The sequence below is a fragment of the Tenrec ecaudatus genome, chromosome 1 (assembly GCF_050624435.1).
Source record: "Tenrec ecaudatus isolate mTenEca1 chromosome 1, mTenEca1.hap1, whole genome shotgun sequence".
NCBI classification, from domain to species: domain Eukaryota; kingdom Metazoa; phylum Chordata; class Mammalia; order Afrosoricida; family Tenrecidae; genus Tenrec; species Tenrec ecaudatus.
The window spans coordinates 247441409-247453301 of NC_134530.1; the positions used below are offsets into that span (position 1 = coordinate 247441409).

The window sequence follows — 11893 nt, forward strand, 5'->3', positions numbered from 1 at the left end:
AAGACAACAGCCTTGGGAAGGGCATGATGCAGTTCTGGGTCTTCCTACAGGGTCGCTGTGAGTCGGAATTGAGTTCATGGCAGTGGGCTTGGCTTTTGGTTATCCAAGTCCCGGTCTGTTATCACAACAATAGAACTTTCATCGCACATTCTTGTAAAGCACCCAGGTGGACGCGTGGGGGTGGGGTGGGGTGGGGTGGAGAGTTGCTGCCTGCTAGTCGATTCCAGCTCATAGCGACCCTATAGGTCAGGGTGGGACTGCCTTGGGAGTTTCGGAGATCGTAACTTTTTGCAGGGGGTAGAGAGCCTCGTCTTTCTCAGGAAGAGTGGCTAGTGGTTTCAAAACACTGACCTTGACATTAGCAGCCCAGCGTGTAAACACCACCTCACCAGGGCTCCTTTTGTAATGCCCAGGAGGCTTAAGAAACGTGGTAAATGTCGACGTTTTTAAGTGCACACAACACTGAACAGAATAGTATCGTCAACCTCGCGTGCTTACGTATCTTCAGCTTCTGAAGCAGTGACCACCTGGCCAATCTCATTTCATCGGTGCCTCCTTTCATGTCAATGACTCTGCAGGAAGCTTTGGGGAGGCTGCGCACTTGACCTTGGTTTTGCACTAACACCTTGATTCTGCATGCTCTGTTTCAGATCATTGCCTTCGATGAGCTGAGGACGGATTTTAAGAGCCCTATAGACCAGTGCAACCCTGTCCATGCGGTACGTGCCGGGCACTGGGGAAGGGAAGGGAGATGCCACCAGAGGTCATCCAGGGCCCAGAAAGTGGGCGAGAGTTTTGACAAGCTGCAGGAGTCGAGGGAAAGACCGTATCTTGGCTGTGACCTTGGTTCTCCACCTGGCGTGTGGAGACTCCCCTTTAACATTTCTTTAAAAAAATATATTTGAATTGTGAATTAGGCAAAGGCTTACAGAGCAAATCAGGTTTCCCCGGGCTTCCCATTCTTGGGGCCAGCTGAAGGTTCAAGATAGCTTGCAAGTCCACATGAACAGTCCCTGTGGCCTGGGTGGGCGTGGGCCGCTCTGCTGGCTGCCGGCTGCCGGAGGCCTTGCGTTGGAGTTCCGCAGTAACTCTCCCTCCAACAAGGAGCGTCTGTGTCCCTGTATGTGGGCCAGTGAGCTCATTAGTGGCCCTCCGTCCATTACATGTGGGCGTCAGGCTTTCTCTCAGATGAAGACTCAGAGGGAGGTTGATGTATGAAGCTCCTACCCCAGCGTGTGCTCGTCAGCCCAATACCCCTTGCCCAGGATGTGCTCCTCTCTGCTGACTCTGTGGCCCTGTCAGCAACTCGCCTCCCCCAGGGGACTTGGATGCAGTTTGCCTGTCTAGTCCAGAATGCACTGCTCCCAGAATGCTGGGGCTGCATCATGTTCCTCGCTAACCAGATCTCCCCAGGAGACAATTTGGGGTGTGTGGTAAGAATGCAGATTTCAGCTGCTCTGTGCTATACTGCCTGACTGACCCTCCCGTCTGCCTGGGCTGGGTCTCTAATTGGGAACCTCTGGAAGCAGAGACATTCATTCAGGAGGATGAGGAGGGAGAGGCAGAAGGTGTGGCTTCTGTTGGGTGGCACTGGATTTGACTATCTGGTCAGGGCAACCCATATCCTGGAGAATGGCATCTGCCGTACGTGTGGACAGAGCATTTTGTACACGGACTCCAGGCTGGCATTCTCGGCTTGGCATTGAGTCAGGTATTTGTGTCTCTGTTCAACCTCAGTGGCCCACCATCCAGTTGTCATGGTTTTGTGCAAAATCAAGTTTTCATCTCCTGAAATCTCATCAGCTGTGTTGGCCATTTTCAGTAGAAGTTTGTAGAAGAACATCAGATTCAACTTGCATGCTCTCGTCATGCCCTGGAAGGTTGTGATTTTGTTCTTCAGTAGGAGGGACAAAGAGGCCGCGTCTTCTTTATATCCAGGTCCCCGAAGAAGGCTCTTATGCTCTTGGAGAAGTGGCCAAAGACCACTGTGTGGCCCTGGACCTTAGTCTTTTTCTCTATCAAGTCGAAGATGAGGATTCTTATTGAAGTCTTAAATTTTGATAGTTTGGAAGGATCCCTGGTGATGCTATGGGTTATGCATAGGGATACTAACCAGAAGGTTGATGGTTCAAACCCAGCAACTGCCTCTTGAGAGACAGATGAAGCTGTCTGCTTCTGTAATGATTTACAGTCTCTGAAACCCTGTCCCTGAGTTGGTGGCAGCAGATCTTTTGGTTTAAGAACGACTGGGTGGGCTCGTAGCCCCAGAATGGACAGTTGAATCCCATCTAGAATTATCTTGAAAGACGGACTGGGGATCTGCTTTTAATCGACCCCAGCCTTGAAAACCCCATGGAGTAAATCTACTCTGCACATATGGGATGCCAGGAGTCAGAATCGACTCAATGGCAAGCAACAGCAAGAAGCAATCTTACAAACACGCTCTACAATCCTTACAACAGCGCTGCCAGACAGACATCACTAACCCAATTTACAGACCCACCCAACTGAGTCTTTTGCCCAGGGACTCATAACTCATGGGGGCGAAGGAAGGACTGAAAACCCCTGTCTGTCTCCAAATCCTTTATTTTCCCCTTACTTTGTGTTGCTTTTAAAGAGGCTTGATTCTATAATATTTGTGGTTCCTTTAGGCCTTACATTCCTCGATTCAGTGAAATAGAGCCCAATTCGAATGGAACGGAGCCAACTCTTTGTTGCAAGAATCTCTAAGATCCACTCGAACATTTGTTACACTTGGTGAAATTGGTTCAAATCCATTTCATTTCCAACGACCCCTCACAGCACCTATCTTTGGTAACTTAGGTCTGTTAGGCTTGAAAGAGTTTCATCTCAGATTTAATTTCTTTCTGGTTATTTTTGTGCTTGGCACCGGCAGGACACACCTGGTTTGTCAATATGTACCAGCTACACAAGGCTGCTCTGGCCTGAGAGCCAGCTTTCCCTCTGGAAGGCTGAGAAGTCAAAAGTCTGCTTTCCTTCATCCCAGCTGTGGGCCCATGTGGAAAGCAGCCCACTGAGCACCCCAGAGCTCTCTTGCGTGGCCCCAGGGTAAATGCTGGGGGAGAAAGTGGTTCTACCACGCACTCCCGTCACTTCATTTCCACTTTGGATTGCAGGGGATTGGTTTAACCGTGTGATATTCTTGCGAAGCTGGTTTCCATCTGACGGTGGCAAGTCCCTCACACAAAGAACATGATGGATTTTAGACACTCCATTTGGAGCTTCTAGGGAAGGACAGCACGAGGACAGACCCTGCCCAGAGCAGGAACCGAGCAGATATTGTTGGTGGAAGAATGAGTGAGTATGGAGCAGTGGTGCTAGATGGCATAGAAGCTTGGATCCCTGCTCCCTTTTTACTCCCACACCTCATTTTTTAATTGGCTAGCTCATTCGATCAAGAACCTGGACCATATGATACCCAGAGAATTTTCCTGGATGCAGTACCTTCATGCTTCTGGGGAAAGAACTCTCATCTGAGATTTTTTTTTAAAAGTAAGACAACATAAAAGCCACAGATGCAAGCATTTTAGATACATTCCTCCCAGTTCTTACGACGTTGCTCCCGGAAGGAAGCTAGAGGCGTGGAGGCCTCGCCGAATACATCCTCCCGCTCCTTCGGTCTCTGCAGAGGCCTGGAAGCATCATTTCAGGCTCAGGTGGCATGAAAAAGTGGCTTCCCTGATGGGTCACTGGAGCCCTGGAAGGACTTGAGCTACAAACCATCGCCATCCTTAGGCCGCATTTCTCACTGGACGTGATCAGAGAGCTCCTAACGCTCCAGAGTGCTGGACCTGCCGGTGGACCCCTGCAGCAGGAGAAGGGATGTGCAGTGCTCCCCCTCACTTCTCCCACGAGACCCTTTCCTTCCCTTTACCACCTGGGCATCCCGCCTCACTTTAAAGCAGAAAGGGATTGTGTTCTTCAGAGGATGTGGCCACCGAACAAGGAGCTAGTCATTAGCTCAAACTACGGCCCGCGGGCCACCTGAGGCCCGCCGAGGACATTTATCCGGCCAGCCGGGTGTTTTTGCCCCATTTTGTTTTTTATTTCAAAATAAGATATGTGCAGTGTGCATAGGAATTTGCTCAAAAAATTTTTTAAATATACTCTGGCCCTCTAACGGGTCTGAGGGACAATGAAATGACGCCCTGTTTAAAAAGTTTGAGGACCCCTGAGCTAGTGTGTGCTTGTACCTCCATCCTGCAGGCCCGTGGTTCACACTCATTTTGCTTCTCCTCCATGCAGGGCCAGCTCTGGGTGTGCTTGTGTGTTTCTCTCTCGCAGCGTGTGCATATACACCTGTGCTGTCTGTCTGCATGTGTGCAGATGGACACATGCACATGTGCAGATGTGTGCAGCATACACACAGTGTCTGTGAGCACACAGGTACATGTGTCAAAAAGGATGTCGTCTGTCTCCCTGGTCACGCAGACATGAGGTTGTCCTGATGTGGGCCGTTTTATCTGGGTCCCAAAGATGCACGGCAGTCGCTGTATTTATGATTCAATTAGGGAAATGGAAGTGTGCCAGTCACCTGCCCTCTTCAGCTTCAGGAGGAGCCTCATTACCATCAAACCGATGGCAACCACGCTGCCTGGATAATGAGGCACGGGAGGCGCCACAGCTGTGTTCAGCGTGGCGTGGGGACCGGCGGAGTCACTGCAGGGGAGGGAGGGAAGCGAGCTCCATCACCTGCCCGCCACAGAGCAGCTTCGAGTGGCAGTAAGCCAGCCCCCAGGGACGGGCTAAGACTTTTTGGAAAGTCTCAGCCCGAGGGGACTCTTGCTGTCTAATTTAGTGGGGAGAACACTTCCTCTAAACATACTTATTTTAGAAAAATAAAACCACCAGAGAGAAAACGGAGCTCTCTCTGAGACCCAGATGGGGAGTCTTTCTGGGAGAGCAGACTGTGGGCTTCAGCATGTTTAGTCAACCCGGGGGCCCTGTTCTGGGGCTTGACCATCGTATGGTGGCGCAGTGGTATAGGTCTTGCTTCCCAATGGAGAAGACCCAGGTTTGATTCCCAGGCAATGCACTTCCTACGCAGCCACCGCCCCTCTGCTAGTGGGGTGTTATGTTACTCTAATGTTGAACAGCTGTTTGGGGTGGGGGGGGTTCCAGGATTACATGGACTGAGAAGAAAGGCCTGGCAATCTACTCCTGCAATTCGGCCAGGGTCTGCCAATTGAGGGGCGGGACAGGCAGCATGTCCTGTTGTGCACGGGGTCACCAGGAGTCTCGCTCGGCCAGACTCAATTGTAGGTAAAGGCAACAATATGCGTCCCTGTAGCTTTGGCTGTAGCCGAAGTTCAGAAACTTATTCTGGGCTGTACACCCAGGAAGCTAAGAGGAAGGCTGAGCCCACTCTGCTCACTGGAGACTTCTGTGTTGACCCAAGGACCATGCCCAAAGGACAGGGAGAGGGGAAAGCCCTACGTGGGGCTGAGTGGTCCTCTGGCCAGGAGAGGCCTCTGAGGGGTCTGTGTCTTCCACCGGGAGCTGAATGTGGGGCCCCTCATGCTCTTTCAGCGAAACCCCTGACCTCTCTCCCCCTTTCTCTCTTGTCTACCCTGATAGAGGGAGCGGCTGAGGAACATCGAGCGCATCTGTTTCCTTCTTCGAAAGGTCAGTGCAAATGCTCCTGATGAGGGTGGAAGGTCATGTGATGGGGTGGAGGGTCAGTCATGGTGATGGAGGGAAGGGTTAGGCTGGTGGGAGTGGAGAGTCATGATGATGATGGGGGTGGAGAGTCAGAATAGTAGGGTGGAGGGTCACATGATGGGGGTGGAGGGTCATGGTGATAGGGGTGGAGGGTCAGTATGGTGGGGGTGGAGGGTCACATGGTGATGGGGCGGAGAGTCAGGATGTTTGGGGTGGAGGGTCACATGATGATGGGGGTGGAGGGTCATGGTGATAGGGGTGGAGGGTCATGGTGATAGGGATGGAGGGTCAGGATGGTGGGGGTGGAGGGTCTCAATGATGGGGTGGAGGGTCATGGTGATAGGGGTGGAGGGTCAGGATGGTGGGAGTGGAGGGTCTCAATGATAGGGGTGGAGGGTCATGGTGATAGGGATGGAGGGTCAGGATGGTGGGGGTAGAGGGTCTCAATGATTGGGTGGAGGGTCATGGTGATAGGGGTGGAGGGTCATGGTGATAGGGATGGAGGGTCAGGATGGTGGGAGTGGAGGGTCTCAATGATGGGGGTGGAGGGTCATGGTGATAGGGGTGGAGGGTCATGGTGATAGGGGTAGAGGGTCATGGTGATGAGGGTGGAGGGTCAGGATGGTGGGGGTGGAGGGTCTCAATGATGGGGGTGGCGGTCACAGTAGTGAGTTCCAGAACCTGTCCTTGCCCTGTCTCCCAGGACAGGTAAGTAGTGGCAGACCTGAGAGAAGTGGGAGCCAGGGGTCCAATGAGGCACTAGTGAGAGGGGTGGCTATCCATCAACATGTCTGGCTGCCCTGGGCTTGTGCAAGGGCCCTCGGCTGGATCTAGAGGATGGCCTTATAGCTCACATGGCCTCAACCCCGGGCTCCTTCCAGCACTGGGCACAGGAGCCCTCCCTTTTCACACGGGGACACTTTTAACTGGATGCCGGGTGTCCTGGGCACTTTCTGCTTGCCCCTCACTCTGCAGGGGGAGGTGGGGGGGAGGAGAGAGTGGGCAGGGGAGGTGATCAGCACCCAGCAGAGGCATTTGGAGAGTGCTCTGGACAGCTGTCTTGAACTCCTCTGGGAAGCCCAAGGCCACACGCATACGGGGCTGGAGCTTGGTATGGGTCACAGTGCCGTGACATGGCCGGTGGACCGCTGTGGCCGAGAGACCGCATTGTCACCTTGCAGTCAGGGACGTGTATGTTCGGGGCACAAAGTGTAGAGGATGGAAATGGACAGGTAAAATCAGTAACATCCAGAAAACATTCTGTCCCTCCCCAGAGTGTGATGGAAAACAAGCCCTAGAAACGCCCCCAGGCACACAAAAGGGGACTTCTTTTGGAACGTTCACATCTTTATTTGTAAAATGTATAAAGCATCCCTGTTGTTTATTCATGTCGCAAAAGCTAGCAATGACAATCTGTGATGGAAAGAAACCCCGCCCAACAGGGGTCCTGGAGCCGGAAGGGACCCACAGGCCATGCCGCCCGCAATAGAATGGAAAGGAATCCCTCCACAATTTGACCTTTTTCCCCCTCTTCATTTTTTCAGTAATGATATCTTTCATTTGGAGAGGGAGCTTAATCAAGGACTGATTATTTTCCTCTGGCTAATTACTTGTCCTTTAATGTTTTCTAAGAAACCCAGCAGGTCAGACATCCACATCTTGGATTTCACAGCAGGGACGGTCCTGGATGAGACTTGCAAATGAAAGTGCTCTAGCGACCCAAGGAACAAAGAATGACTAAGGAAGCGCCCGCCACTTTGGTTAAGGGTCGTTTCTGGGTTCCTAAACTGATTCCCCAGACAATGTCTTAGACACCCACCCGCTCCAGCCTTGCCGTCCCGCCCAGAGGCCGTGGTACGTCCTATGAGACTCATTAGGAAATAGAACTGGAACAAGAGTCAATCACCGATTAGCCTTTTAGATCCCAATTGTCCCGTCCTTTATTTTTTGGTACCAGCAGGAGCCCTGGTTTGAACTTACTCTCTGCTCGGTGGGAGAGAGATGTGGCATTCCACCTTCATAAAGATGACAGACTTACAACCCCTGTGGCGCAGTTCTAATCAGAATCGGCTAGATGTACCACCCGGAGAGGTCTTGGGCGGAAAGCTGAAGAGACATCAAAGGGCAGTGAACGCAGCATCCTGACTTTGAGGCACTGTAGCTGTACGTGTGCACACAGTTCTGCACCTCAAAGGTTTGCTAGCTCCCACGGTCTGCACTGGGTGACAAGCACCCTTAGGAAACTTGAAGCAGAAGCGAGCATCTTCCCTTGGTTCAATTCTCTCCCTGCAAGCGCATCTCTTCTGCTAGCATATGGCTTGGTGAGCTTTTTCTGCTGTCCCCGTGCGCTCGGGCGCCTGGGGTCCTTTGGGTCGCTGGCAGCCTGGTTCTTTGCATGTGTAGTTCCACATGAGTGGCTCTTCTGAGCGTCCAGCCATTGAGGCCGTGTTGCACCGCTCAGGTTCCTGAGCTTAGGTGGTGTGGACATTCTCTGTACTTTCCCAGATCCATGTCAGTGCTGGGCATGTCGGGCTGTCTGCTCCCAGGAGACTGGAAGTTCCAGAAAAACTGTGCCTTTGATCTGCTTACAGCCACACCCAGTGACCTAGGGCACAGGGGGGTGTGCTGCTCATTGCTGCTGTGCAAGAAGGATTTGTGAGGGAAGGGAGCCCTGCTAGCCACAGGTCAGCACTTCAAGACCACCAGCTATTCTGAAGGGAAAGGAGAAGGCTTTCTGCTTCCACAGAGATCGGCAGCCTCAGAACCCCACCGGGGCAGCTCTCGTCTGCCCTACAGGATTGCTAAGAGTGGGAATCGACTCAATGGCAGTGAGTCTGGCGCTTGAGTGAGGGGACAGAATGGACGTGTGCCCACTTTCGGACGTAGTATCAGCTTGCATCCTCCTGTCCCCAGAACTACTGGGGTGGCCCACTCTCTTGGTTTATTTATTCAATCAGTAGTGTCTGTGACAGCACAGAATGAAGCTCCCTCGTCACTTGCATCAGATCCGTCTTTTAAAGTCTCCATTACATCCGGATCGTATTCGTTACGGACATGGGAGGTCGCTAACCCATCGCTTCTCTTACCCTGGTTCTTTGCTTTCTGCCTGTGCTCAGAATACCTTCTCTCAGCCGTTCTGGTTCCTGGGCTGGAGAAGGTAGGGCAGGGCAGGGTGTGGGGTGGTGGGGGAGGATGCAGGTCTTCCTTTGCCTTTATGAGCTGTGGAACCCACTGCCTGTATCTCACTGTGACTCAAAAATAGGAGGAATTTAAAAAAAAAAAGAATCAAGCGTTAAAAAAAGGGGGGGCGGGGGAAAATAATAATAGTTCTCCGAGTTGTGGAAATGAAATGATACATGTGCATCTAGCTTATAAGTGTCCCATAGTAGAGGGGGCTTCAAACAGTTCATAGAGAAATTTCATTATCTTTTCATTCCATTTGCCACTCATTTTGAAGGTCCTCATATAGCCACTGCTATTCTCATGAATTATGATGTCCTTTTAATGAGAATTATGATGTCCTTTTTATGAATGCTGTTGGAGTTGATGCTGACTCCTAGCCACCCTACAGGACAGAGCAGACCTGTCCATGTGGGGTTCAGAGGCTGTCAGTCTTCCCAGGCACACAAAACCCTGTGTGTCTCCGGCATAGTGGCTATGACCTTGTGGTTTGCAGTTCAACAAATAACCCAATCTGCCACCTGGGATCTTCTATAGAGATTACAGCCGTGGCAACTCTAGCGGGCAGTTCTGCTCTGTTGGAAGAGACTCAATGACACACAACTACAAGTCTCTCCAGATGTAGAAGGTCACGTTTTTCTCCCCATGGAAGGGCTGGTGAATTTGAACCACCGACCTTTTGGAGAGTAGTTGAGTGCTTAGCCATTGTGCCACGGGGCCTTCTTTATGAGTAGTAACTTCTGTCTCTCAGACTCCAAAACCTCCGTCCTCTCAAGTCAATGCTGGCTCAAGAGGGCAAGGTAGACCTGCCTTCTCTTTCTCCATCAGAGAGGCCGACGCGTTCCGACAGCTCATCTTGTAGTCACCAGCCCAATCACAAGCACTACATCACCAGGGTGCTTCAACTAGCCTACAGCCTTTTAGAGCAGCGGTTCCCAACCTTCCTTTCATACTGTTCCTCAGGTGGTGGTGACCCCAACCATGAAATGACTTTCATTGCCATTTCCTCATTGTCATTTTGCTACTGTTGTGAGCCGGGTCATCCCTGTGAAAGGATTGCTGAACCCCCAAAGGGGTCACAACCCACAGGTTGAGGACTGCTTCTTTAGAACATCCCTAAGTGCACAATTGGTGCGGGATGAAGCTGAGGCGATGCTTGGCTGTAGGCATCTCCTTAAAACCTTCTTGCATTTTCTTAGGAAAGGGCCATCCCCGTCACAAGGTGTGGCAGGCCCAGGACTGCTTCCTTCTGCGTCTCTCTCCTTTTGACTGAGCTTCTGAGTTCAGCCCCCAGAGCTGGCCACTGGGGCTGGTGGGGAGGGTCACGCAGTCTAGTTAGCATCGCCACTTTCTGGGAACTGTACATTCCATGAAGTTTCTTGGCATCCGTCTCGGCAAAACCCCAGAATGTGATGTGTCTTAGCAGCTGACTGTTGTGAAACCATCTCCTCAGTTTTCCCAGAGGAAGGGGTTTTCAAAGAGGATCCAGTTTTAGCTCTATAATGATCAGAAAATGTGCTCTTTGGGTAATTGTCTGAACTGCTGGATTCTTGCGTTGACTTGTGTTTATGATTCAGTTTTCATGGCAAGAGCCACTTCTCATGGTCCTTCCTCCACTGGAGCATGTGGGCTCGTGGAACAGCTGTGAGCGAGGGCGGGGAGCTGGGAGCAGCGTGGCCTGCGGAGGCAGGTGGATGCCTGCTTGCACGTGCGTGAAGGGACTGGCCGTCGCAGACTGGCCAGGGGCCTCCTGTTGCGTCGCCATTTTCCAGGGACATTTCCAGGAGATGTGGTTGGACTGGAATGCAGGAGATAGGTATGAGAACACACAGAAGCTTCCTACATCAGTGGCTGGTTAAGCCTTGGGATTGGGGTGGGCTTGGCAGGGGACAGGCTGTGGGATGTTTGTATGCATGCATTCAACCATGTTACAAAACAACGCCAACCAAACTCACTGTCCTTGGGTCGATCTCAACTCATTGCGGTCCGAAAGGACAGAGTAGAACTGCTCCTGTGGGCTCATGAGACTATAACTCTGTACGGGAGTAGAAAGTTTCATCTTGCTCCGGAGGAGCCACTGGTAATTTCGAACTGCTGACCTTGCACTTAGTAGATCAGCACATAACGCATTACACCACCAGGGCGCCATGTTTGTCTGTTTGTTTTCTAATCAAGTTAGAGATCCAAATATCTGAGATGGTTGCAGGTTAGATTGGGGCTCTCGGTGTGAGGGGTGGGAGTGCCCTGTCTGCTCCACAGGGTCAGTGTGTCCAACCCCACTCTAGCTGGCCTGACTCTGGTGACTGGAGAAAGCACTGGCAGAGGGTGACCTTCCACTCTATCCATTGTACAGCCACACTGGGATGTGGCCGGAGAGGCTGAGTTCACTGGGAACATAGGCGCAGGTCCACCCATGCACCCCAGGCATGTCGACTACGTATGTGTCAGTATCGGTTTGTGTGTTGATAGGATACCCTGTGTCGAGCGTCCATCTATTGGATGGGTTCACCTGTTCCCACCGCCCCATGTCTGACAAGCTCTGTTCCGCCTGCCCCCACCAGGGGCTGACTCCATTCTAAGCAACCCTTGTGGCACCACGGGTAAGCCTTGGGCTGCGAGCCAGAGGCCAGAAGTTGGAACTCACCAATGGTTCCTTGGAAGAAAAGACCTGGGGACCGATTGCCATCAAGATTACAGCCTAGGAAACATTGCCAGAGCGCCACAGGGGCGGTTCTCTGCTGTCCTAAAGGGGCACCGAGAGCCAGTATGGGCTGTGTGGTATCCAACAGCGACACGGCTGAAAATGTTTCATCAAAGCTTCCAGACCAAGATGGACTCAGAAGAAAGGCCTGGCGAGCTACTTCTGAAGACCAGCCAATGCAAACGCTATGGGCCACAGTGCTCTGACCCAGGACTGGGCTGCGCTTTGCTCTGGTGTGCAGGGGGGCTGGGCATGCCGCAGTTGGGGCTGCCTTGATGGCAGCTCACGACAACAGTGGCAGTCATTCTAGTCACCATCGACTGGAACGTC

At 52.0% G+C, this 11893-nt stretch overlaps 1 protein-coding gene across 2 annotated transcripts in view; it reads left to right on the top strand.

The window, feature by feature from the left end:
• The window catches only part of CNIH3 (cornichon family AMPA receptor auxiliary protein 3), a 179451-nt gene that overhangs the window by 86874 nt on the left and 80684 nt on the right, over positions 1–11893 (top strand). The window contains exons 2-3 of one of the 2 annotated variants that reach the window (XM_075540586.1): positions 651–719; positions 5599–5646. In XM_075540586.1, the coding sequence (XP_075396701.1) occupies positions 651–719; positions 5599–5646 (117 nt within the window). The remainder of the gene's footprint in view (positions 1–650; positions 720–5598; positions 5647–11893) is intronic. The other variant, XM_075540587.1, reaches the window with a different exon arrangement.